At 41.3% G+C, this 27,961-nt stretch overlaps 1 protein-coding gene across 16 annotated transcripts in view; it reads left to right on the forward strand.

Annotated features, from left to right (window-relative positions):
* TTC7A (tetratricopeptide repeat domain 7A) overlaps positions 1-27,961 on the forward strand; it is a 218,041-nt gene that overhangs the window by 122,945 nt on the left and 67,135 nt on the right. For 13 of the 16 annotated variants that reach the window (XM_086869304.1, XM_086869308.1, XM_086869330.1 and 10 more), the window contains 3 exons: positions 2,122-2,238; positions 14,691-14,788; positions 22,656-22,790. In XM_086869304.1, the coding sequence (XP_086725430.1) occupies positions 2,122-2,238; positions 14,691-14,788; positions 22,656-22,790 (350 nt within the window). Of the gene's footprint in view, positions 1-2,121; positions 2,239-2,308; positions 3,191-14,690; positions 14,789-22,655; positions 22,791-27,961 lie in introns of those variants that run through there. The other 3 variants (XM_086869324.1, XM_086869356.1, XM_086869363.1) reach the window with 2 other exon arrangements.

A 27,961-nucleotide genomic window follows, 5' to 3' on the forward strand; every position in this document is an offset into this window, starting at 1 on the left:
AAATTCTTAGATTCTCTGTATCTTTTCTTTTTTATCAAAGACTCACAATGAGAGACTTGATGTAGGTATTTTCAGGCTGGGACAAAACAATTTCTTTGCTGCTTCTTGGTGAAAGTGAATAAACTGAGCTGCTCAAGCCTCTGATGAAATGCATTTTTCTAGCCCTCAGATCACTTGCATAACCATTTTCTGAACCATATCCCATTTTTAGTCATCTTTTGGAATCTAGAAACAGGATTGTAGTAAGTGCCTTGCTGATGCTCTGATCAAGAAAAGCCACATCTTCCAGCTCCTACTTGATTACATTTCTGCATACAGATGCTAAGGGTTGTTTGACCTTTTAACTGCATTGTTCTTCAGGAACTTCATGTCTTTTTTTAATACCATTTCACTCCAGGGTGTAACTTCCCATCTTTCTAGTGTGATATGTATTCCTTATACCCAAGTGATTGATTCTATATTCTGTGGCATTGAAACAAGCTTTGTTTTTATGAGCCCAGTTCATTGGGAACACAGAGCAGCAGGCATCACTGGCCAGTTTTATTGCCAACCACTCCTTTAAATTCAGACTTATTTTTATTAACAGTGCATCCATCCACTGTAACATCTTTGTTCCAGCAAAATTTTGACGAGTCTGTGTTTTAGCTTCAAATACTTGAATCATAAAGGCATTTCCTCTCAGGGGGTCAGCATCTCTAAGAGCAGATGATGTTCTTACAGTATTTGTTTGGCTCACACCAGTAACAAGAAAATCAAAGATACAAAGTAGGGATGTAAAATGGTAAAGGTAAAGACTAATTCTGTTGATTATGAATCTTGATCTGTCTTTCCTAGTCAAAGTTTGTACCTGAGGAATTTAGTGGAATGCTTGCCTCTACCAGGTCATATCATAGCAGCAGCCATTAGCAGACTTCATAATAGCAGCTGATACGGTTGGGCTACATTTTGGTCACCATCCTCACCCCCCAAAGAAAAACAAACAAGAAACCCAACCCAAAAATTCCTACCCTAATGTTTGCTAGTGCCAAATGGAACTGCCGTTTAAGCATGTTCCTATAGATATGCACCACAGTCTTGGCAATAGAGCTATAATTATTCCAAGTGAAGGATTTCTTACTCAGCTGTAAATTCTTCTCTAACATCATATATGCAGTTGCTCTTGTCTCTTTCTGAAGTAGTCTGGATTACTCAGGAGCCTGCAGGTCACATTCGCAAAACTGTTTTTAGGATTTTTAACATTCTGCTGTTGTATGCATGTAGGTATGCATATGTGCTTCCAGTGGATTAATTGCTAGACATGTTAAGTTAATTTTAATTGTGTTGATATTGGACTTCATGAAAACATTTAAAGCGGAAAAGATTGCATTAGTATAAAAGAAATAAATAAAATAATCTTCAAAATTAACATAATATAGGTGTAGTGAAGGATGGCATTAAAAGCCATGCTGGCAGCAAGTGGTAGGTTGTGGCATTGCCAAATCTGTCTTCTAACCTCTGTGTGACCTAATTCTGCTGAATTCCAGTGGTCTGTGCAAGTACTGTCTTCTCTAGGTATAAGAATAGTAGCAGCAGTTACACTACCTAGAACAAGAATGTACAAGGCTATTGGCTATTCTACCTAGAGGTGTGAGTTGATTGCCAGGTGGGGTTAAGAAAAAGCATTTCTTTCCTGTGAGGCATTACATATCATATTATTTATGTTAAGTGTGCTGAAATTTATTATATAAGCCAGTGCTATAAGAAGATGCCAGACTAAGAAAACAGCCTGGGCATATGTATTAGGGAAATTCTTTTTTCTCCTGTTTTTAATACTGTCCAAAATAAAATGAGATTCAGTATATGTGTCACCTTGTTAGCTTTGCAGTGCTTTGCTTTTAGCACTGTCCTGCCTGCTTTGTGATGCAAATTTGAGGTATACAGCTGAGGTATACTGTTGATTCTCTTCTCTCTTTGTAGGCAATCAAAGTTGAGCTAAATGAAATGTTTTGTGCTATGGTGTTTTATTACTGCATGTACAAAGCGGGTAAAAATGCTGCCTGCCAGGATCTCGACAGAGGGATACTGATTCTCTACTTTTAGGAGATGCCAATAAAATAGGAGTTATTCTTTTTCATCTTGCAGTTTACTCTTCACGAAAGTAAAACTGGAATCGATACACAAAGGTCCTGAAGAGGCTCTGGTGACATGCAGGCATATGTTGCAGATGTGGCAGATGGTATATGATGTTCTACAGCACAGGTAGGCTTTCTCCACTGTAGCAAGTTTAGATGTGTTATTGGCAACATAGTTATCTTTTTTAATTTTCTAGATACTTGAGTGATTTTGCAAGATGGGTGATAAACAGTATCATTTAAAAGGTAAGTAGTATTTCTAGCAGTGATTTAAAAAAAGAGGGAAGATTTTAATAGCCGTTATTTTTAAAATAATTTTAAAAAACCACAACAAAACCTCAATGTTTTAATATTGAAGAAGCAGTTGGAACCATGAGTTTCTGAACCAAATGTCTAAACATTTCTATCCATATTTGGATGTCCAGAATGTAGGACAGATTTTCTTTCTCCCCAGTAGTGCTGAGCTTTTATCTGCTGTTGTTCACAGTTTGCAGTAGTTGGCACCACCCAGGAATGTGTAGGGTTGACACAGTCCTGAAGGGAATAAGCCAAGGAAAGGCACAGCGCCAAACTCATATGCTGTAGTTGCATGCTGGTTGCACAGCCTGATGCTAACTGGGCAAGAGAGGAAAGGAAGGATGTAGTAACTGTCTCACTTCCCTTGGCCTAGTAAGTCTGCTTTCACACAATGCTATGTTCCCTGTTTCCTCCCTTCCATCTGCTGCTCCACTGAAAGGTAAAGTTCAGAAAGTGTGGAAGCTACTGAGTTGGGTTTTCTTCCTTCCCACACCCTTAGGTTATTGCCTGAGTCAAGGTACCAGTGTAGAGTGTCTTCGGAATATTATACCAAGATCCTTTGCCAATAATGTCCACAGGAAGGACATGCTTGATGGCAGCAGTCAAGACAGCAGGGTGATGTAGCCTGAGTTGTTCCTCAATTTCTGTATGCATTTACATAAGCTTTAGAAACACCAGAAGTGTATGTATAGAATGGTGCAGACCTATGTACAAGTTGTCCTTGAGGGGTTATTAGTAATTCTTGTTGGTTTAGCTAATGAGCAGCAAGCCAAACACAAAAATCAAGATATTTACATAGAAGCAGTGCTCTATTACAGATTCAAATCATTAATTTCCTTAGGCTTTAGTGTCTTTAGCTAAAGATTCAGTCATGTACCTCTCACGTGAGTAATCTTTATACCCATGAGTAGTCCACATGAAGCTGATCAAATCCACACTGAACAATTATGACTGAGGAAGATTTACTCTTGCAAGCCTGAGACTGTAGAGAGTACCTTGGAAAACAGACATCTAGTTCAGCCATTTGGACTGCATTTGGATCCCAAGGTGTGCTTTGGCTCTTATACTTAAAAACCCAAGATGTGATAGCTTTAGAGGCTTTTGCTATAGAAGCCTAAACAAAACAAATTGCTTTGCTTTTGCTTTTAGAAACTCTAGTTTTAACACTGTGTATTTCACTGCAGTTCCCAGTAGGGCTTTTTTTTTTTTCTTTCTCAAAAAATACATCATAAAGTATTTTTTATTAGGAAATACTACTGGAAAGGTAACAAGAATCAGCTTGGTACCTGCAGTTTTAAACTGGATTCAGTGACCCAGGAAGCCCCTTGTATTTAGCAAATTGCAGTAGTATCAGCTAACAAATATGTAAAGTATTCTGGGTAGGGCTTGCAAAGAAACTTAAGGGGAATTCTTATCAGTGAGACTTGGACAAAGACATTTTTAGGGCCTCTTGCAAAAGAGAAGATTGTATTAACATAAAGCTGAGAGCTGTTGCACCCAGTACTCTTCACTGGTTCAATCAGTAGATAATTGCCTACACAATTAAATGGCACTTCAGTTGTATTTGTCTGGCCTGTTTCCTGACTTTGCAATCTTACTGTGACTCTGACAGACTAAAAAGTCTTACAGGTCCCAGTATTTTATCCCCTGCAGCTATTCATATGCCCTGTTCAAGTCCCCTGTCTTCTCTCTGGCAAACTGGTGCCTCTGCAGTCTCCCAACCAAGTGTTCTGCTCAGCATTTTTGTCACTGTTGGGAAAATTAATCCACAGACACCAGAGGTTTATGTCCAGAAAGGAGACAGAGGAGTCCTTTTACTTTATTTGAATAAAGGGAGAGGCCATGGGGCATTCCCCTGGGGTCTCTCAAATTTTCGGAGGGCATAGCCTGCTTTTTATCCTAATTCCCGGCCGCTTGTCCCTTCTCTCTTTCCCCATAGGCTGAGGGAACAGACTTCCCAGGATGCCTGATATCTGAGACCACCCACCCCCAATGCATAATCCCCTTCTTAATTCTTAACTCTTGTGGAATTTTATGGTGTTTCTCCAGCATCTCTTTCCTCTTTCAGTGGAATCCATCTCATTGTTTCTGTTATCTCTCAGTGATAGTTTCATCTTACCAGCAGACCCACAGCTTGTTTGTAAAGATAAACCCATCATTCCTCTTAATCCCTCCTCTTATAATTTTTTTAATAAATGTCTTTACAAACTTTAGTTATCATTGACTTTGTTTCTTGTTCCTGTGTCCTTTTTGGTCTTGCAATTATTTGCAGTGGCATCACTTTTTGTAACCATCTCTGGATCAGTAGGCATGGCTACTTCCTGCATCCCTTTCATCACATGTTGAATGAATTGTACTAAGCAAGGTATCACACGTGGTAAAAAGACTAGAGTTGCTACAACACAGAAGATGTAAAAAAGCATTTGATTAACCCATAGTCTACCAGGTAACCATGAAAACATGTCCTGTTCCTATATTTTCTGTTTGGACTGGTACATGAGCTAACTTTCTTATTCTTTTTGTTATCTGTTTCACCACTTTTCTATCGTATTCTATTTGCAAACAGCAGTTTGAGTCCTTTAATGTGCCACATACTCCCTCTTCTGCTAATAGATAGTCTAATACCATCCAATGTTGAAATACTGCATTTCTCATCTGAGTAGACTGGTCAGCAAGAAAGTCAAGAGCTGTAGCTGTCTGGTTGATTATTATTTCAAAGACAGCTTGCAACCTAATTATCCAATTTAAATTATAAATGGGTTCTCTGGCACCTAATATTCATTCAGGTGGTCATTCATCTTTGTCCCACTTTTGGGTGCTCCCTCCAGCCAGTGATGCATCGACTGCTTTTCTCATATATTTTGACTCCTGATTTCCCTGAACTTGCAGTAGCAGAAAGAACAATGGTCTAATACACCCCACATAACATATCTCTGACCAGTTTGGGGGTAACCTGTGTTAAGCATATTGGCTACAGATCCATTAATACCCCTTTAAAGCCCAGGTCTCATTGGCAAAAGGACCTTTCCAATTCTCATCATCAGTTGGTAGATCAAAATACAGCTTGCTTTCGGGGCCTAGTGGTTGCCCAGCAATAGATACTTTGCCATAAGAATCACAGTATTTGCATTTTCAAGCTCCCACAAAAGATTTCTGCTTGCAGTTATATCTCAGATAACATGTCTTACTTGTGGAATTGTCTCGGGGACAGCTTAAAAATAAGAGGTCAATAAAACAAAACCAAAATACTTATCTTTCCCCACTGTTTTACAGCCTTTAAATCCTTTGGGTAACTATGGAAGGAACACTTTACTCAGCTACCATTAGTGAGCTTAACATGCATTTGATTCTATCAAATTATCATTAACGTGTTGTTGATTCTATCTATCTATTTGATACCTATCTGGAACAATCATAAGGAGGGCAGTTGGGTGTCCAACAGTCTAAACCCACAGATAAAGTCCAGTCACAAACCCTTTTTCCCACATATATGCTACTTGTTCTATTTAGACAATATACGCCTCTTTCAGAAGAATGAAGCTGCCATGGACTTCCTTCTTCGTCCCAAAATCCTGTTCCATTATGGACCTCACTCAGGGTGCTAACCCACCATTTAGGCTCAGCTGGGCTGGCCACCCATGGCCAGTTTTCAGATCCCTCTGGCTCTCCACAGACCCAACAATTGCTAAGGTTAAAGGTTTTTGCTACTTCTTCTCTTAAGGTTAAAAAATTACTTTTCCACTTTTAGCTTTAACCTAACTGACAATATAAAGATAAGATTATTAAGAGAAACATTCTAATACTTTAATAAAATAATTTCTTAACCTAATTTTCACTTTCACGTTGTCTTTCGCACCTTCTGTGGTGAGTGAAGGCACAGAAACAGCTTAGCATACAGAAAGCAATGACAGCATGGATTGGCCCCCGGTGTCTGGAGATCTGAGAGTAGGGATGCCCATACAGACTATTTCAGCAGGCAGTCTGTGGGTAGGCACTCGGGGCTTCCCCCAGTGTCAACGCACAGCTACTGCTCCAGTCCACTCCTGCAGAGTGCCAGTCACAGCTTCCCATCCTTCTCCTCCAGATGAGATGTCCAATCCTCTGGGGCCTCAGAGACCTTGACCCGTGTTCAGCTGTCTTGACGGCCGTTTCTGTGGTTAGCAACACCTGTAAAGGTCCACGCCACTTAGCCACCAGTGGTGCTTCTTTCTACTCCTTAACTAGGACCCAGTCTCTTGGTTGGATGTTGTGAACCGCAAAGTCCAAAGGCAGGGTCTGTGCCAGCTGAGCTTCCTGTCAAAGAGATTTCACAAGAGACAGTATCTGGGCCATATATTGTTTTAAATATACATCACTTATCTCTACCCCCTCTCCCAGGCTGAGAATTACAAGGATACAGAATTCCAAACATCAATTCAAAGGGAGATAGTTGAATATCTCCCCTGGGTCTGGCCCTTATCCTTGCCAAAGCTAGTGGCAAGAACCATACCCATGACATCTTAGTTTCTTTCACCATCTTCAGAAGGTGTTTCTTTATTTCTCCATTCATCTTTTCAACCCAGATGGAACTCTGGGTGTGCCAGGGAGTACCGAGGTTCCAGTGTATCCTTAAAGCAGTCATTACTCTTTTAAGAATTTTTCCTGTAGAATGAGTTCCCCTATCTGAGTCTATTGCTTCCACAATCCCCTATCTTGGAATTATTTGTTCCAAAAATACTTTAATAACTGACCCTGTAGTTGCTGAAATGGCTGGAGATGTTTCTAGCCACCTTATTAACTGATATACTATTACTAGAAGATATTTAAATCTTGGTATGCAAGGCATTTCAGTAAAATCTACCTGGCATCTCTGGAAGGGATGTACAGTCCAAGGCCTTCCCCTCTGGCAAGTTTATTTGTAACTTTGTTATTGGTTTTCAGACAATCACACAACCCTTGTTGTGTTGCAGGACAAATCAAACAACCCTTGACAGCTTGCTTTGCCAGACTAAAAAGACCCACAGCAACATACATTTTCCTTCTGCCAGTCTTCAGGAGCTTCAGTGACTTCCTTCATGAAGTTGTTTTAACAACTGTAGGGCCAGAGCTTTTGGTGTCTACTGCTTACCACCCCTTGTAAACCAATTATCCCCTCTTTCCTCTGCCCCACTCTTTTTAATCATCTCAAGTTCCTCTGGTGGAAAAGACTGCTTCTCTGGCAACGGTGAAGTTACTGGGAGTAAGGGGAGGTTCTTATGAACCGTTTTTCCTAGCAAGTCAACAAACCTCTTTCTATCCAGTTTCCCAAATGTGTGCATCACCTCATATGCATATTTAGAATCACTAAAACCATTCGCTGTCTTGTCCCAGTATAACTCAAAGGCTTTCACAAGCACACACAGCTCCGCTGTCTGAGCTGACCAGGTGGGCAGTAACCTCCGCCTTTCCTTTAACTGCTTTACATTTACAATAGAGTATCCTATAAATCCTTTCCCTTCTATCACCCTTGAAGTCTCATCAATAAACACATTTTCTCCCTCAGGCCAGGGACTATCTCTGTAGATTTTCCCTCCCTGAGTCTGGAGATCTACTACCTGAATGCAGTCATGGGGCTTTTTTGGCCTCCCACTTCAGGGCTGTTCAAACAGGAGGCTGGGTTAAACCCTTTTCGGCTTTTAAATTCTAAATCCTCCTGTTGTGTTAAACAAAATTCATACCATAATTACCGAACGCTGGTCCCCACTTGGAGGCTTTCTCAGTTAACAAACCTTTAATCTGATGTGAAACTTTGACATTCATACCCTCCCGTTTGTCAGCTTTCGGGCCTCAGCCACCATCAGAGCTGTGGCTGCACTGCTCTGCAGACAGTGGGGCCAGCCTCTGGCTATCAGGTTTACCAGTTTAGAAAGATAGACAACAGACTTCGTGTTCCCTCATGCTCTTTCACTAAAATTCTTTTAGCAAGACTTTGTTTAACATCCGCATCCTGCAACAACTCTTGAGGGTGGAGTAAACTCTCCTAATAATTTCTGCAAAGTTTGCCCAAACAAAACAGGTGACTCTGTGTAAACATGATTTAGTTCAGCAGCAAGCAATGCCACTGCCTAAAGTTAATCACAGCACATTTTTTTAGTAACCAATTGCTCTCTATCCAAATTTCTTTGCATCAAGTCCATCTTAGGCATAGGGAGGTGATTAACAAATTTACATTTATTACGGAAACCTTAATATTTATATTATTTTATAATCTTTAACATTTATAAACTTTATTAAGGAAAGAAAATACTTTCCCTTAAAGTTTTCCTATAGCTCCTACAGAGGAAGCTGCATGATAAATACCTAGGTCTCTATAGGACAACAGTGTTATAAATCTATATTGTGATATTGGCTTTCACAGGTATTAAGATGAATATTATATGTTAAATACTTTTTAGCTATGTATGTCCTTTCTTCTTGCTAACAAGTTTTAAGCTTAAAAGAATTTCCTAGGTACAAAGCAAGGAAACCCCAGAGGGCAAAAACAGTGGGGCCCGGAGCTGTTATCAGGAGAACAATAGAGCCCAAACTGTTATCAGCAGAAGATATGAAGCCCAGCTGCCCTCAAAGGAAGGATAAGGGGCCCGGACTGTAATCAATACTGACCATTTGCAGAAGAAAGGAAACCAGACTCAAAATAATGGTGGTCAGCAAAAATACTGATGACCAGCAAGAATAATGATGACCAGCAAAAATAGTGCTGAATAGCAGAAATAGAAATCAAACAAAGCATGTTCCAAATAGGTGGAACCAGGGAGGGGACATGCTAAATACTTCTTGAAAAAGTTTGAATATGCATCAAATCCTCACAGCAGGAGGGGATAAAAAGAGTGTTCCCAAGATACCAGGTGTGTTCCTGGCAACCTGCCAGGGCACCCGGCCATTTTAACCCTTTGCTTTTTTCTTTTGTCTCCTAATTGTCTTTTGTTTATATTAAACTTTTTATAATTTATTAAGTGAATCTCGTTTTTAATAACAGCATCCCCACAGGCTGCAGCTGCAGAATTTGCCTTAGGATTAGAACTTGCCATTTCTAGCTCTCCACAACAAACCACAGACTGGTGGGGGGTTCCCCACAAGGTAGGAGTTGCAGAATTGGCTTCATAACTGAAACTTGCCAATTCTGGCTTTTTACAACAAAACACAGAAAAATCAAAGGGGTGTAGTTCCCTCCAAACTGGAGGCTTTCAGCTCTGTACAAAACGTCATGTAGATAAACTAATTAAATCTCCAAATTAATTTACTACAATTTCTACAATTCTTTCAGAGAAAGATGTGTTCAAACTTATGAGCCCACAGAAGAAGCCACAATTTTCACAACTCCTTTGAACAATCAAAAAAATTCTTTTGACAATTTTTCCCCCTCAGGGATAAAAATTAAGGTGGATCAAGAGGTCCCTGTTTTTACTAGGAAATGAACCTCCTCTCAGTCCAGACCCACTTTAAAAGTTAACAAAGGCTCTAGGTTGGTGGGTTCCTGGTACAATGAGAGCCTTTGACACCCCTAACAATCCATTTCCCTTATCTTCTGGACTTCCTCTTCTTGAGAGTCCAGCTGTTTTTGCAGACACTGCCGTTTTCGCTGTCCCTCTGCCCTGCAGACAGTACCACAGATTTTTCCCAATCGCTGTTTGGGTTGGGTCTCCCATGCTGGGGAGAGAACGCCTCTGCCACTTCCTTGTGGCCAACCCGACCCCTTTCCCTCTGTCCCAGGGGACCCTTTGGGCCCTTCGGTTTTTCCCTCTTGGGACAGAAAATTTCTGCCATCACCTTCACCTTTCCTCCTTGTGCTCACTCTATTTACCACACACCGTATACCAGACCTAATCCTTATTTTGCCACATCGTCCAAACAGCTCCTTCCCTCCGGCGTTCCTGGCAGGCATGGCCGGCAGCACCACAGGCGGCCGGGGTGTCCTGCAGCCTCACAGGGCCAGCGGCCACTGCTGCCTCTGCCTGGGGCTGGCAGGGTCAAGCAGTGCCTGGCGCTGAGTCCCAACAGCCCCACAGGCCTCCAGCCCATGCTCCCGGTCCTGCACCTCCGTGCTTGGTCCTTGCCTCAGCCGTATCTCTCCACACTCCCCTTTAACCAATTCTGTTCCAACACACCAACACGATCTGTCCTTCCCCTTTTGTCAAGACTCCTTCTTGACTCCCCTTATTTCCCCCCCGGTCGTGGATCCTCAAGACTCCTTTTCAACTTTCCTTATTGCCTCCCTGGGCATGGAGTGTCAAGACCTCTTCTCGATTTTACCTTATTGCCCCCTTTAGATGTCTGTATCCTTAATTACCTCTGGGAGAGTGTGTAAACCAACTCCACATTCTTCCAAGGGATTCTTTGGAGATATTTTGGGATTGTCATCCCTTTTGCCAGGGCCCCTTCCCAGCTGTACCCTTGCAACCCTCCATGGGTGCCCTGTTTGACCTGTGCTACCCTCCATGGGTGCCCTCCCAGGTTTGCCTGTGCTACCCTCCATGGGTGCCTTCCCAGGTTTGCTTCCCGAAAATCCCATTTTACTCACCAGTGAGATTTTCAGTGGTCCTTCCCTGCGGACTCTTCATGGATTCCCCTGGTCCACCACTTGTCTGTCTCCTGGACAGTCTCGGGAACCCAATCGATCGCCCAGTGCTGGCTGCCACCAAGGGGAGCTGATTACTGAAACTGGGTGAGGCACCTTCAGCACTGCTCACTGCCTGCTGGCCTGGACAGTGGAAATGTTCCAGAAAAGAACCCACATTTGTCAGGAAAATTAACCCACGAACACCAGAGGTTTATGTCCAAAAAGGAGACAGAGGAGTCCTTTTACTTTATTTGAATAAAGGGAGAGGCCATGGGGCATTCCCCTGAGGTCTCTCAAATTTTTGGAGGGCGCAGCCTCCTTTTTATCCTAATTCCTGGCCATATGTCTCTTCTCTCTTTCCCCATAGGCTGAGGTACTTGAGAGGTACAGACTTCCCAGGATGCCTGATACCTGAGACCACCCACCCCCAATGCATAATCCCCTTCTTAATTCTTAACTCTTGTGGAATTTTATGCATCTCAGCATCTCTTTTGTCTTTCAGTGGAATCCATCCCATTTTCCTGTTATCTCTCAGTGATAGTTTCATCTTATCAGCTTGACCCACACAACCCACAGCTTGTTTGTAAAGACAAACCTGTCATTCCTCTCATCACCAATTTGTCCACTGTCTCAACTGCATTTCAAAAACATGGGCAGTAGATGTCCTGCTGTCAGCCTATTGGGATATGGAGTAGATGGGGTTGATTGAGAGATGTCTTAAAAGGTGTCTTATTGCAAAATCAATCTCATGGAAGGGTGAGACATTAAGGTTGTTACTCAAAAGCAATCACATCAGAAGCTGTCTTAATTCTAGTCATAATGCCATTTATAAATTTCTTAGCCAATCAGCAACTTTTACAAAGCTTCCTAGCATTTCATAAACCAGTCATTAATTGCTTCATCTTACACGATTCTACCACAATGTGTCTTTTTTCATCCAATCATATAACACTACAGAAACTTACAATGCTATATCTTTAATTTCTAAGTAACTTTATAACAAGTTCTATTGCTAAACTTTAAAATTTTCTGTCTTGCTTAACATATTTGTTCGCTTTCATGATGCATATTTCTGCTTGCTTAAAACATATTTCTGCTTAAACTACAAACTTCTATTCTTATTTCATGTCTGTTCCACTTTATGGTTTCAAGCCTTCTCCAAGGTCTCAGGTCAAACATTGTATCCATCTCTATCTCTGGGCTTGTATGTTCAAGCGTTAGAGAGCTTTCTGTGTGCCTGCGTTTCCCATGAGAGCCTGTCCAGTGCTTTATGTAGAAAGCAAATCATCTGGCTACTAGCACTCCAATGGTGCATTGAAAAGTTTTCTTGGCTGATGGCATTGTACTGCAGCTTTTAAAGGTAGTTAGTTTTCAGCCCTTCTCTGGGATAACAAAGCCATTGGGAGTGGCTGCCTTGCACAATGCATTAACACTGAGTTTCCAGACTGGGATTTTCCAATCTCTTCACTTGTTCTTAGAGTAGGAATACAGTGTATTAGCCAGTGTTTCAGTATGTGCCTGAACAGTGATTGCATGGTGGTGGCTGCTGCATTCAGGTAGCACTCACCTTGTGGCAGTAATATTTGGAAGTGCAGCTGCCTTATTCCTGCATTCACAGGAATAAGACAGAGCTGTCCATACAGTTCCACCAGCAGCTTCTGGGCCAGTGCACTTATATTAGGGTCAATCCTGTCTAGGTAGGGCTGAAGCATTGGACACATAATTTAATTTTCCCTTCTATCTGTCACTACATGATAGTCTCAAATGAATTATCAGTGTGGAAACCAGAATGAAAGACAAGGGAGGCCCATTCAAGGACAGAGATTGGTGCAGCCCAGGAATTCAGAGTGCATTAACAGAAACCGTTGCATTTGATCCCAAAGCCCAAGTAAAAGGTTATTTAGCTATTGTAAATACAATTGCTGTTATGATGAATGACAGTAAGTGGCTTTCAGTCTTAGGTTATTACCTGGGAAGGACAAGCCTCTGAAAGAAATTGGCCAAGAGACAGCACTCCTGTTTAAATGCCTTTATTAAGATTCAGCTCTTGAGGTGGGGATCCTAAGAAGTTGCTTGCACCATGGCTGTTCCCACACTGGCAGTTCCAAGGAGGAGGCACAATTCAGCTTTGCAGCACACACTACACAGCTGGGGTTTCCATCCTCATGCCTGTAGCCAGGAAGTCTGTTGTTCTGGCTTGTTGTCTAGGGGGGGGTCAGTCCTTTCCAGTCCTCTTTAGGTCATGGTGATGCAGGAAAATGGTTTTTAAGTAAGCTTAGGTGATGCAGGAAGATGATCTTTCACCATAGCTTGCTAGAATATGTTTCTTTGTTCTTTTATTCCTCTGTTAGCTCATTGTTTTGGTGTCTTGCATGCCTTAGTTTGCATATTATTCGGTAGCACAGCTCCCTGGGAGTTGCTTTGTTCCAGTGTGGCACAGCTCATGGGAGTTGTTTTGTTAGGTGGCCCAGCCTCCATGGGAGCAGCTTTGTTACATAGTAGCAGGGAAGTAAGGGAAAGGGTACAGGAATGTCTCATAAGAACCTTTAAAACACTTCAGAAACTAGTAAGTAATTAACATTACTAATAACCATTGGAGTAAACAAGGGGTACAACAAACAAGGTTTACAAATGGGATAAGAACATTAACTGTACATAACTAAACACAGTGTTTTAACTGGGGTGGATTTCTTAAGAGATTCTATTATTGACAACTTGGTTTGTCTTTTGCTGTTGTTTTCTGTGATAACAGAATAATCGTGTTTAAAACCAAATAGCAGTCCCAAGCTAATTCTGCTGATCAATACAGATTCAAGGGAATTCTGTGTAATCTCTACCAAAGGACTCATCACTGAAAGATGGGGACATCCACACCAATCATATCTCTTTGACATCTTGCATACTGGAAGGAATATTGTCCAAAGTCTGAGGTCCAGGCTTGGAACTAGAAAAAGTAGAAAGAGTAGCCAGCGTAGTCACTTTTCCTTTTGCTATTTTGTGTTGTAATGGATGATAAGAGGAGATATCATCGCTACTGATCCTTGGGAGCTGGCAGACTATGTGGTGACAGGAAATCTCAGGAGATCTGTGTTAAGTGATTTTTTTGTTAGGCATGTGATTTTTTTTTTTTTTTTTTTTTTTAGTGAGTTTCTCTTTGTAAGGCCTGTCCTCTGAGAACAGGAGTCTAGTAGAAGAACAGACCAGAGGTTCCCTGTTTCATAAAGCAGTGTTGTCTAGTAGCTTTTATCTTCTTCCTCTTTTTGAACAGAACAAAGGTGAAAGGGGAGAAAATAAGCCCTTTGAAATGAAAATATGAAGAAATTAACACCTAGGTGGAAGGTGGTAATGGGTCTGTTTCAAAAGGATCAACAGAGTAGACCTGTGAACAAATTATTCTGCAGAGAAGCTCAAGCAGTGGTGATTCTTGCTGGGTGTGGGTCTGACTTCAAGCAGCCAACATGTTTCTTGTCCAGTGGTTTGCAAAGACTCCCGATATCCAAATAAATTAAATACCAGTGTGTGCTGGGCAGTCTCTGAGCTTCTTATCCATTGGCAGTGGGGCGGATGTTAATACATTAAATAAACTAATTTCTCACAACTGGAAACCTTGATTTTTCATTTCTCATGGCAGCTAACTATTGCCTGCTTTGAAGGGAATGTTTCTCCACTGAGAGATGTCCAGGTAACACAGTTTTGTTTCTTTACAGTGGCTCTGAGAAGGGAAGTAGTGTGACTGAAACACCTGTAATCAAAAAGCACAATGGACTGCATCTCACTCTTCCAGATGCTCATGACACTGATTCTGGTAAGGAAACAAGATTTGTGCTTTCCTATCCTAAACACGTGCTTTTGTGAGAGATGAATGCTTAATTTTGTAATAAAGAATTGGGTAAATAAAAATTCGGAAGAAAAGGCTTAAATAAATTATGTGTAATTATAACTAATGAAAATATGGAATAAGGAATTCTCCTCCAGGTCGAGGTAGAATTCCTTTTCCAAAGTCACGGATTGCAAAAGAACCCCCCCCAGATAACAAGCTTCAGCAGGCTCATCAACTCGGAGGAAAGGACAGGACACAGGCCATCATAGAAACAAAAGAACTAGCCTGAAAGTCTACCTCCGGACAAAGGCAACGCCCGGCCGATTTCGGCCCGGAGACCATCAAGCAAGACAAAAGGGACGAGCCCCAGGAAAATGGTCGTTGCCAGAATTGAACACCACACCCGCCAAACCTATGCTACAGAAACTCAATCAAGAAAGACAAAGGAGAGACTACTCCTCCGAGATATCCATCGGCGCTAGCCCGGATCCCTCGACTCTGCTGTGATGAAATATGTTAAAATACATACAGACTCACTTTGCATTTGAGGAGACTCTGCCCGGACACTTACTGACTCAATGTTCTAGGCCAGGAAATCCATTCACCCGACAATCAGGGACACTTGGTGAATGGAAACTGGTTGGAATTCTAGCCTGGGGACATAAAATCCCTATAAAAACCCAGGCCAAAGAACCCTCAGACGTGGATTTGGGAACACCTATACCTTGCGTATAGACCCTGTCCACCCAGCGCTGCGCTGTCCATTTATTGTGGTTTTTCCTCGCTGTTTTGCTGTTTTGTTAATTTATAATAAATTTATCTTTTTTATCTTTAATCTACCGTTGCATTTATAACAATTTTCTTTGGAGAGTGTGGTGGGCCTGTACATGTTCAGGTTGCTGGGCTGCTGGTCAGGAGGTTCAGGACTGCCTCCATGGCCAGCTCTGCTGTAGAATGTGTCACTGGTTTGCCTGTACCTTGGCTTCCCCGTAACACAGAGAGGAGTTTCTGCTTTCTTTCACAAAGTTTCTCTGAGATGTATAATTCTGTTTGTTTTATGGGGGATTATTTCCCCTCCTTCCTTCCCTGAGCCTGTCTTCCCATTTAATTCTTTTTAGATGTCCTGATAAAGCCAGCTGCTGTTGTTGATTTCGGAAAGCTGAGTGAGAGTGTCAATTCCTATTAGACGGTGATTTGTTTTGGGATTTGTGTATAAACATTGTGATGCTTTATTATAAGGTAAATGCATATTCACAGTAATAGATAAAGTCAGATGGAAATAACTGAGACATCAAAGCTGATCTTCGCAGTAAGGGGGAAAGAAAGCTTTCAGAGAGCGCTGCTGACTTGTGATTTTTGTTGTAATTGTCATGGAGTTACTTTACCTTTAAGGGAGTTGGAGTTGCTGGGAAGTGCTTGGGGACTTTTCTCCTGACCAATTATCGGTCATTGCTGGGAATTGACAGCAGTTTAGGCCATTGAAAAGTGGGATCAACTTGTGAACCCTACCTTAAAGTGTAAAAGCAGAGCTCTCTGGGCTCTCTTTGTTTCCTGGCTGTGAAGGGTGGCGGAGCTCTAGACTTCCTGTCCCTGCCCAGGCCATGCGGCCGGGCGGGGATGGGGCCGGGCCTGCCCCGTCTCCCGGCCGGGAGATAGGGGGGCCTAGGGGAGGTTTTCTCCGGGCCGGGCCGAGCCGATCTCTGGCTCGGCTGCAGGTTTTGCTGTAACTAATTCACTAGAAACTGCCCAGTGAAGAAAGAGAGAGGCCCTGGACTTGCAGCGGGTTGGAACAGCGACCACACGCTCCAGAGCAGCCATGAGGAACTTTCCATCACAGACGGCTCCAGCTCCTGTTTGGCAGAGATCTCCGAACCATCTACAAAAGCCTGGGCAAGATGTTAACTCTTTCATTACCCAGATGAGACTTGCGGATTAATCTTTTTATCCAGAGAGAGAGAGAGAAAGAAAGATCAACATGAAAAGAAACTTTATAAACTACCAGTGACAAGAAAGAAAAGAAGCTTCAGGAAAGGTAGAGAATTAAGAAGATGCTTTAATTAAGCTGAAATATTTCCCTGTTAAAACTATGGAGATGGACAATGAAGTCCTGAAAAGAACTCTTTTAATTCATGATATAAGATCTAGAGAGGAATAGTGTTCAAAGTGTAAATTTGAGTAAAGAGTAATTATAGTATAGTGAAGTACTGGGAGATTAAAAGCCTTGAGAGGCAATGAGAAAACTGTTGAGAGATTTGAAGCCCTGAGAGGCCATGAGAAAACTGTTTTCTGGTGAAGCTCACAGAAACAGATGAAGAAGACTTTTTTTTTGCCTTTGAATAACTTATCCTTAAAAATGCTATCTCTAGACGCATGGCCCATACACACTTCAGAGTGATGTGAGAATGGGAGGAGTGAACTCTAATAATAGCAGCTCTGAGCAGCTAACATTAGGGCAATGGAAAACTATAACAAAAATAGTTTTCTTGTGAGAAACTCCATAAATTAACAGGAAGAAACTTCTGTTTCTCTATAAAGATTGGTAAAAAGACTAGCAAGAATTGGGACTGTTTTAACCATCAGAGTTCCAGAGTTTTTGTCTCTGTTGTCATGTGAACAAGGGAATAGTGGGTAGATAGGGGATGGAAGGGTTTTTCTGGAAGTTTATTCTGGTGTTCTTATTATTGTGGTTTGTCAATAAACTTTCTTTTTTTTCCCTTTTAAGTTGTATGCCTGTTTTGCTCTTATTCTAATCCATATCTCACAGCAGAAGTAAGTAATTTTCTTAGTTAGTGGTTTAAAACCACGACAGTAATTCTCGTGATATTTGGTACTTCTTGAAGACCCTAGCTCAAAATAAGATGTTGATGTGAGAATCTTGCCTTTTAACTTGGAGGATTTTTTAGGGGATCAAATGGCTATCCTTGTGGATGTAGAAGAAGCACTTGGCAAAGAAAGTGAACCTCAAACTCAGAAACTGTGTCTCGTTAAGGACTTTTGGATTGGGTTCTTTTTTCCTTTGAACTGAAGATTGATGAGAGGGAGGCTATTTTCTCTTGTTCGGTCTCAGTAGTTTATTCTTTTCTTATCGGCATTACAAGGTACAAGGAGTTATGTGCACTATGATAGAAAATGGTAAAATGGCTAACAAAGATCCTCTTCAAGGTTTTTTATATGTCCATTTACCCAATTAACAGATGCTAACTAAATTATTTTTCTTAGTGACCCAATGACCCAACACCTGTGTGCTGCACTATGGTATTTTCTATCCAATCACTTACTACTACCCAAAAACCCCTAGGAGAAGAACATGAAGAAGAAAGAAGAAGGACAAGAGACAACACCCTTAATCATCTTGTCTCCTGTTCTCTAAACTAACTTTTTCACCCAATGATTTAATAATCTACACACTTACACTTTTAGCTTTTTCTATCTAACTTTAACATTTGTTTTCATGTATCACCATGAAAACATGCTCATGAATTTCCTATTATATGAAATTCAGTGTTTCTTTGAATCCTAGAACTAAGTATTAGAAACAAGGGCACACACTCTGTATCTCTGACTCCAACAAAATTGGACAAGAAAAAAAGCTAACACATCAATCTAACGGATCTCTAGGGAATTAGAGTTTGTATGAGTCTTAATTGTGCTGTAAGCCATGGTGCTGCCTGCCATAAAGGGCGATTAATGTAAAGTACAAGCTTTGAATCAGCTTTTCTTGCACCTAAAGTGATTTGCACTGAATGCAGTTTGGTTTTAGCCAAGAAATATATTCCTCCTCCACTTTGAGAGTACAGGTTTCCATGCTAACATAGTTGCCCCCACATTGGATACAAAGAATGGAGCTTGTACTGAAATTACACCACCCACCTTAGTGATGGGCTGGCACTGGCTGATTTCAGCAGTTCTCTGTGGCTCCCATCCAGAACTCCCATCTGCAGGAGGGAAGCAGCTGGGTCTGCTGTCTCTGTTGGGAGCCTGTTTGAAGACAGTAGTGGGTGAGATTGGAGGGTACAGCTCTAGCCCCTCTTGCCCTTATGCTTCCCCAGAGCTGGGGCTGTGGCTGCCTGCTTTGGATGAGGGAGGAGGTCTGATACTTCTGCATCACTGTGGAACAGGCAGTACCGTCTGTTGTAAAATCTTCTGGGAGCATGCAGCAGCATCCATCGCTGTACTGTGCAGGCGCTCTGTCATCTCTGGGCACATCACTGAAGGGTGTGGGTTACTGTGGCCAAGTTTGACACTGGCCTCTCCCTCAGCTAGACCACAGTAAGATTATTTGCTGTGCCAGAATTTTAGGTTTGCTGCCAGTAAGATTAATTTCTCTTTATTTTCTTCATCTTCTAACTGAAGCAGTATTCCTAACTAAATTCACTGATATCAGTTAGCTGCCTTGCTGTTTCATTTTTTTTCTGATTGTCTTATAATGCTTTTGCCTGAAGTGATTTAGTCTTGGGAATTCTGTTTCTGTGTTTCTTACAAGCCTAGTAAATCTAATGAGCTACATTTCTATTTTGATAGAAATTATCTCATAAATGAAAAATATTAAACTTGGTCTTTTTGGTCTTAAAATACACTAGAACAGTGCTTCAAAATAATTTAGATTTTGTATGGCTTATGTGCCGAGCTCATCACATGAAAATCAGTTTATTTCATCAGTTATTTCCAAAATATGTGGAGGGGTTTATCGTAAAATGTGAAGTTTATATTCTGTCTAGTAGAGCTGTTAAATAGAGAAAGAGACTGCACTAAAATAACAAATTTATATGATATCTTCATATACAAACATTTGCATGTATTTTGAGGCATGACATTAAATTTCTGTGAGACAGGTTTTGTGGAGAGGTTTTTTTAGCACGTTTCTTTAGGAGGAGATATCTTATAATGAGACGTTCAGATAAATTTTTTTTTTAATACTGCTTTGAAGTTTTTCCATCTTCCCCCATGACCCTGAGGTCAGTGTCCTGGCAGTGTGACACATGCTGATCTCCTCTCTCAGGATATAGTGTGTTAGAAGTAAACTCCTTTGTGGCTCCAGTAGCCATCAGCTCACCCCCAGGGCACTGTACTGCTTGCCTGAGATTCATAGATGTCGCTTAAGCCCCTTTCCAGAAGGGCCAGGCTGTCAAAAACCTTCTCTTACAGAGTTTATTTGGTCAGGCAAGCTTTAAGGAGAGCTACTTTGAGCATCCCAGCAGAGATGGGCAAGAACAGTGGTGGCAAAAGTGGAGTTTGTGCTGGTTTGGAGAGAGCCTGATCATCTGGCATATATGTCTAGAACAAGGAGTGTATCTGTCTGAGGCTGAGCAGGGATGGTGTGGTCTTTGCTTAAAATATTTTGCTTCCTCTTGTAGGCTGGAAAAGTAGGAAAGTAAGCATCAAAGGACTGGAATGCCAAGGGATGTTAAATGCAAGGAGTGTCCGTGTAAATTGCTAAGTAACTTGGGTCTCATTTGTCTGGGTGTGCAGATGCCCACTGTACTGAGCAGGATCAGTCTCAGTTTCAAATTCCCCTGTTGGCAACTACTGGTCTAATGAAGATAAGATGAGGAGCAGCTAACCTGTGTTTCTTTGAGAGCAACTATACTTTTATATTCCTGATGCTTTTATATTTCTGTGAAGTGTGCTTTGTGGGGGAAGGATGCTTTAGTAGATTCTAACTGGATCTACTTAGGCAGTGTGTGAACCTCTCCAAAATGCGCAAAGGTGCCTTACAGTGATTTAATTTTCTTGGATTGATTTGCAAGGAAAAGAGGATTTCCCTGAGCTCTGTGAGGATGTGAATAAGATACCAGCCTATCTGCCCACCCAGCATTGCATTTGGGTGCTTGCAAGAAGCACAGCTCCACAAAGCCTCTCTGGGAGAGGGCAACCTTGGTAGAAAAATGTGTTCTGAAAGTTGCATTCAAAGCATGTATCTGGTTAGGCTGACTGCATGCACAATCCACAAAGTACGTGTAATTTTTTTCAAGTTTGCCAATCTAGAAGGCAAGAAGTCTGCCCTAACTTCAAAGCTCTGCTAATAACATCACTACCTGTTCATGTGTCTGTTTTCTTGTCTGTGCACTGCGGAGAAGCTGACTGTGTTTTGAATGGCTGGAGATAAATGCTTGGTAGTTTTCCCTATGTCAAACAGCTCAAGTCTGACTTGAATTTCTGGGAGTTTCAGTGAAATTCTCACTGGTGGAGATAGGGATGGAGGAAAGGAGTGTGAATGGGCAAGGTGGGAGAGGAATCTCGTGCAGTGAAACAGGCTGAAGCTGGATCAATTAAATAAACTGATAAATACAATAAATTCTCTCTACAAAGCAGAATGGCTTTTACCCCTATTCTTAAAACTGTAATTGCTACATTACTGCAGTGTCATCTTTTGGATCATTGGATCACGAGTGTCTTTGAAACTATGCAGGAATTGAAGAAATACATCTGGGAAGAACATATTTGCATTTTCCGAGGAAGCCGTGGGAGGTGCCTGCTGCAGGGCTGTTTTGAAGTTCTTGCTTGAAATGAATGACATTAGTTAGTAACAGGATAACAGGACAAATATTTCCCATAGCAGTTCTGGGCCTGAGTTGCGTTTGTGGTCTCTCCCAAGCCGTGACATGCTCAGCTCAGATGAAGTAGAAGCTGCAGCCTGTTCTGCCTTGCAAAGCACAGGTGCTTGGCACAGTAGAGTGCAACAGAAACGTGCCTCCCCTCATGCCTGGCAGGAGGCTGGGTCCCTACTCAGCATCCGGAGCAGAGATGGCCAGGAGACCATGGCTGGGGACCACAGGGTGATGTGCTGGTCTGCTGGTGAGGAGGTGTGGTTTGGCAGTCCTCTCTCGAGCACACTCCAGCTGGAAAAGCATGCTGTCCCTCTCAGAGAGACCATTAAGTGCATATGCCCTGTGGCTGCGGGAGAAAAAAAGCGGGATTTTAACTCAGGGATCTTGTGGTTTATGAGGTTGGCTTGTAAGGATAGATTCAAGAGTAATGCTAATCAACGCAAGTCCTTCAGTCACAGCAGCTCTCCACAGAAAGAACTTATCAATCATAAAATCACATTAAAACCTATGTATATTAAAATTCTTATTTCTGAATGCTTACAAAGCCAACTCTGAAATCTCAGGTTGTAGCTTCTTATTTTGTTACCATCATCCTGATACCCCTCTGAGAGGTTGGCTCATCAGTATAATCCCACTTGCTGTACTGGAGAAGAGTGGTTTCTACCCATGTAACCCTCCTGGGATAAGCTTTTCATGTGATGTTTTTTCCCAGAGGTGTGGGTGCCACATATACTTTATTCTTGTATAAATGTTACATTGAATACTAAAGGTTAATATAGTCAAAGCTCTGAACTCTCTGCTCTCCAAGGTTAAATGAAAAACCACCCTGCCTCTAAATCAGTAGAATAATATTGATGTCACTTGAAATGCGTGCACTATGTGAATGGGGCTAAGTGGTCTGTATGAATTTTTTACCTTAGTGGGGCACATTTTGTAATTGTGTGATGACTGTGCTTATAAAGTAGGTATTTGTGGAAAATACTTGATGCTAGACTTCTGCTTTCCAAACGAGCAAAATATGGTTTCTTCCTTGATGAATGCTAAGCAGACCTTTATAAAATTAATGTCTGACTCTTAATTTGCTTGTCTGAGCTGCAGCCCTTGGATAATTCAGTGTTTTGGGTTTTTTTCAGTAAATTAACCTTTTATAAAACATACTTCTCCAGTTTGTCATGCCAAAATCCAGCAGAGTTCTTATTACATAAAACCAATGCTGTGAGTGGAGGATCAGACCTGCTGCCTTAACAAGTCAAAGAAATATCATAAATAAGTATAAAATACATTAATGTTTGTTTGTCTCATAGGATCACAACGAGCCTCTTCCCTTGCTGCATCAAGATTGGAACAGGCCATGTCTGAAATAACTATGCAGAGCAGTGCAATGAAGCAGGGACCTGTGAAGCTGTGGACAACTCTTGAACAAATTTGGCTACAAGCTGGTAAGTCGTGAACTACCTGGAGTTCCTCTTTCCCTCCAGTGGTGAATCAAATGATCTAAGTATTAGCAGAGTAGTTGAAGTCATTAGTTGAAAATCACTCAATTTCAGCAGAAAATCTGCCTGTCTATCCCACTTACTTGATTTTGACCCAAAAAAAACCTCTGTAGTAGTGTGATTTTTCAGCTCAGTTTTGTTTTTCCAAAACACACAGAAAACTTTAGTCATCACTGTAATGTGCTTTTTGATAAAGAGGATAGGTAGTTCTTCATTAACAAAAGGTAGTTCATAAGGACAATTACTTCCATTCTCCTTCTACTAAATGCTTCCCTGTAATACTGTAATAATAAAATGGCATAACATGTCTAAAATGTGATTTAAGCATTCCAGTCTTTGCTGAGGTTTAAGTGAAAGTTATTAGAAAGAGCATGTTCTCCACTCTGTCCTTGACTGTTTGAACCTCCCAGGATCTTGTAGGTTGAGTATGAGTTTGAGACACTAACACAAAGGTGCTCCAACAGAGCACATCAGGGGAAAACAGTGAGGAGAGACTCTATCCACAAGCAATCTCCAAACCCATGGAGGTGCTTTATGTAGGACATTTGTTGAGGAACAGAGTTTCCCAGAACATTCTGCCATTTGCATTGCAGCATTTCAGAACTGATAGAGTTCCAACCCTGTAATTCCGTTTTTAGGAGGCACAGTTCTTCTTCCATAACTGGGCCCACAGTTGCACACTTGAAATTACCTTTGAGTGTTGTGATTGCTTATTACATGTCTCACCATTTGCAGTGAAGAAAGAAAAGCAGAGCCCCCTGGAAAGCTGCTGATGATTTTCTATTCTTTGTGCAAGGGAACCTTTCAAATTATCATTTTGCTAATTTATGCAATTGACAGTTCTCACATAAGACCTGGCAGTCTCTTCCTACTTCTCAGCGAAGATTTTCATAGCTGTTTTTGTGGGTAATTGCCTAACAATTAGACTTTAGTTCTAAAATAAAATATATGAGATTGTTTTTGCTACAATTTGATTAATATTAACAAAAGAAGTCACCTTATAGAATGCGTCATCCTTTAAGTTCACATGTATTCACCTTAATGACTTGTGTGGATGTAAATTTCAGTGATGTGCTGTGGGCTTCAAAATCACCAGAAATATTTTGCTTTATTCAGTTTATACTCCTGATTTAAGGCTTCAGAGAAGGCTGGTGGGGAGCAAAATAAATGGAGTTTATTATGATGAGAAGTCAGGTGTCTGTTGTCCATCATCCTGCAGATAGCTCTCTAGGCAGTTTACAGTTTTGCTGCTGTCTGAAAAGACAAAAGCAGTAAAGACCTAGTGCTTACTGTGAATTGCTATGATTGCTTTTCAGTATGAATAGAGTGCCTTTCTGAAAGGTGTTAATTAATTCTCTTAGAATTTATTTTTATAAGCTGTAACTTTTCTTTCTTGCCACTTTTTAAGCCTTCATTTTGCTTCATGCTTACTTTTAGCTGGACTCAATTCAGGATTTGAAAACATGTACTGTGACTGCTTTGTAATTTCATTACTGAAGTCAGTTATTATGGATGCAGCTTTATGAGCTCCTTCTGAGATACTGGCCAGTCTCTTCTCACAGTAGTGTGGAAGCTGCTGCATTCTGGTGTCCTGAGGGATGAGGAGAGATGCAGGTATTATGGGGTAGTCTTTACTCTCTGTGGAGAAGGGCACAGTTCTTGAATAATTAGAAGACTTCTTGGAAGTGGGTTGATCTTATGCTGATCTTAGTGAATGGAATAATCCAAAGGGTGTCACTAATCTTCACTACTAGGATCTTTCCCACCTGAAAGGAGGGGAAAGGAGGAACAAGTATACTTGTAAGAAGTAGCTTCCAAAACAGAGATATTTCACAGACAACAAATGAAACAGAAATCCATGCTTAGAGGAAGTTGAGGTAGTCAGGTGGTTTTGCATTACAATTCACCCCAGAATTAATGGCTGCGGAAAGCAACAGGCAATTAGTGTAACATTCTCCATACATATGGAGTCGTTTGATATCCATGGAAGGTCTGCATCAGTATGCTGTAGACTTTTATCAGTTTTAGCTTGGACTTGTCATTTTTCAATCAGTGACTCATCTTGTGACTCCAAGTTGCCTAACTTTTTCATACAGTGTCCTATCTCCAAAGGGAAAAAATGTTATTCCTCCTTTGGGAAATTACTCATATGTTGTTGTTTTTGTTGTCATTAACACGTTGACCTTTTTAGCTTGATTCATAAATCCTTGGATAAAGTTATTACAATTTCCTAGCTTCATACTACAGTAAATTTATAACAAAGCATCCGTCCTTCTCAGACACCCTCAGGACACAGCTGGCTGTGTCTCTGTGCACAGTTGAGGTATGGATAGAGCATGCCAGGTTGCAGTTGTGTCTGTGTTACATTAGAGCCATTACAGTTGCAATGTCTCCTCATATCCCAGGGCATGAAAGTTAATGGTGCCAACCAGCTGGTTCAGTTAGAACTTGGTGCAATGGGATTGGAAAGAGGCACACAAAACTAGCTATCCCACAGCTATCTGGGGCTGCTCTTACAGCCCTCCAGCAGCCAGGCCAGGCCACAAAGCCAGCACATATACTTGCAAAAGGGACTGTTAGGGGGTGGTAGCGATCCAGTGATGCTTACATGGGGGAATCCTTCCTGTATCATCCTCCAGTTGCTGCTGCAGTAGGAGTTCCTGCCTTGTACAGAAGTGTCCTCAGTCCCTCCAAGCTAGAGACCCCTTGTTCTCCAACGGGTTTCACAATTAGCTTAGGAGAATATGTATGTTCCTTTAACAGTGGCTGAAGGGAAGGCTGTTGAGAGGAATGACAGATTTGACTTTACAATCAAGCTGTGGGTCTGCTTGTAGATAAAACTAGCACTGAGATATAAAAGAAACAATGGGAAGGTTTCCACTGATTGATGCATGGAAAAAAAAGACATTTGCCTTTACAAACAAACTGTAGGTTTGCTGATAAATGAAGCTGGATATTAAAAGATGAAAGAAACAATGGGGAAAACCCCCATTCCATAAGAGATAAAAATTAAAAGGGAGGTTTATACATTAGAGTGGAATCTTAGGTATCAGGCATTCTGGAAAGTCTGTACCTCTCAAGTGCCTCAGCCAATAGGGAAAGAGGTAGGGAAATTCTGTCAGGAAATTAGGATAAAAAGGAGGCTGCATTCTCCATGAATTTGAGAGACCCCAGGGAAATGCCCCATGGCCTCTCCCTTTATTCAAATAAAGTAAAAGGACACCTCTGTCTCCTTTTAGGACATAAACCTCTGGTGTTTGTGGATTAATCTTCCTGACACTGTGAACCCTGTGCAAATAGTTAATCCATTTTGTACTATGATAAAGGTACTTATTTCACACATAAGAAAGTGGACACTTAGTGGTTTTCTCTGTAACTTTTCTGGATTTGTGACCAGCATAGTTTTGTAGGGAAGACAATAAAGTATCATCTTTGGATGTGCAGCTACTAAATCAAAATGTGTTGCACTGTAAACAGATGCTGTACCTTGTCTTTCCCTGCAGCAATGCCTAGTGATCTTTGGCAAGCTAATTTTTGTAGCCTCCTGTAAACAAAGAGCTGCTTGATGGATCTGTGGTCTCCAGAAAGAGTCCTTTTCTCTTTCAAGCATAAAAATAAAACTGTGAATTCTCACTGTTAATCTCATGTCCAGCTGTCTCTTACAGGACCACCTAGGAGTACAGTCATCCACAGCACAGAACTCGACACATTTCCGTAGTGAGCTTCCATATTTTCCTGTTTTCTGCGCAGGTAGTCACAGCTTTGGAAAAGCAGTGTGCTGTCCTCAAAGACTAGGGACATCCCCTGCAGCAGGCATGCTTGGAATACTAACAGGCATATTTTATTTCCAAGTGTTCTGCAGCAAAGATTGTTAACACAGCTTGTCTGGTCGCTTTAACAATAGCTCTCCTAGTCCTCACAATGGCTGCTTAAAAAGAGTCATCTTGGAACACTTTAACATTTATGAGCCTAAACATTATTCTTGGCCCCATGTCTGAGAAAGAGCTCATTTCAGGGAGTGCTTAGGAGCAGTGCACCAGTGCACATGCTGTGGTGGTGCAGCTCCAGGAGCAGTAGTCATTATGTAATCCTTATGCTCATGTCTTCTCTTTGTTCTACTTTACGTGGCTGAGAGCTTGAATTGAAGTTTGAGAAGAGGCAGAAACTTCGGTGTCACTGGTAAAGCTTGTTAACTCCTCCCTCTTCCTGCAGGAAGAGCTGCAAGGGGAATCCTAGAGATTACTAGTGCTAATTCTTCTAACGGTCATGCCAGTACTCCTCCTTTTTGTTTAGAAAATAGAGTCATGCTGTTTGGCTAAAGAAAATATACTTGAAATTGTTCAGATTTATGACCAAAATTTACCTTCATTTGACATTTTTATAAGATCATTTTGACCCAGAGAGCAAAGCACATCAGAAGTATGTGTGATTATATTTCCAGGCAGTGATAACCATATGCTCTATTTATACAGAGCATTTTAGAATATTACAAGCCAGTTTTAATAAGAGTTCTAGTGTTCTAGCTCCTGTTACTGTATTATTTTAATCTTTACTTTTTACTACAAGGTCCACTTTGTCTTTACTAATAGTTTATATCTGACAATTTAGCTTCCTGAGTAACCCAATACTTTACTAAATATGGCCACTCACAGCAAAGTAGGTCTGGTAATTTGACCTAAGTTTGGCTAAATGTTTGCTAAGCTTAGCCTGTGAACCTCACCAGGTAGACCTTGAGGTTAATTTAAAGGAGCATTTAGAGAAAAATGATGAGGATACTATTCTGTCTACTCACAGTGGGGCTGGAGTGGGCTTCCTGCTGTCTCAGTAACATGCTGAAGTTTAACCTAGGAAAAATTGTTTGTACTGAACATGCTACAAAATAGAAATGCAGAGAGCCAGTGCAGCAGAGAACAGTGAGCTAATGGAAAAACATCTGCTCCCCTGAGTTATGTACAGCAGGAACTTTTTTTTTCCCTTTGCAAAACACTTGTGATTTATTTATTTTATTCCATATGGGCCAGTTCCTGGGAAAAAGCTGTGTTAGAGGAGATGGGCTTTGTTCCACGAGAAAGTTTCATTGGGGCCAGTGGGCTGGAGTCTCCCAATGTGCTGGTCAG

Source organism: Cyanistes caeruleus, chromosome 2 (assembly GCF_971803275.1).
Source record: "Cyanistes caeruleus chromosome 2, bCyaCae1.hap1.1, whole genome shotgun sequence".
Lineage (NCBI taxonomy): Eukaryota > Metazoa > Chordata > Aves > Passeriformes > Paridae > Cyanistes > Cyanistes caeruleus.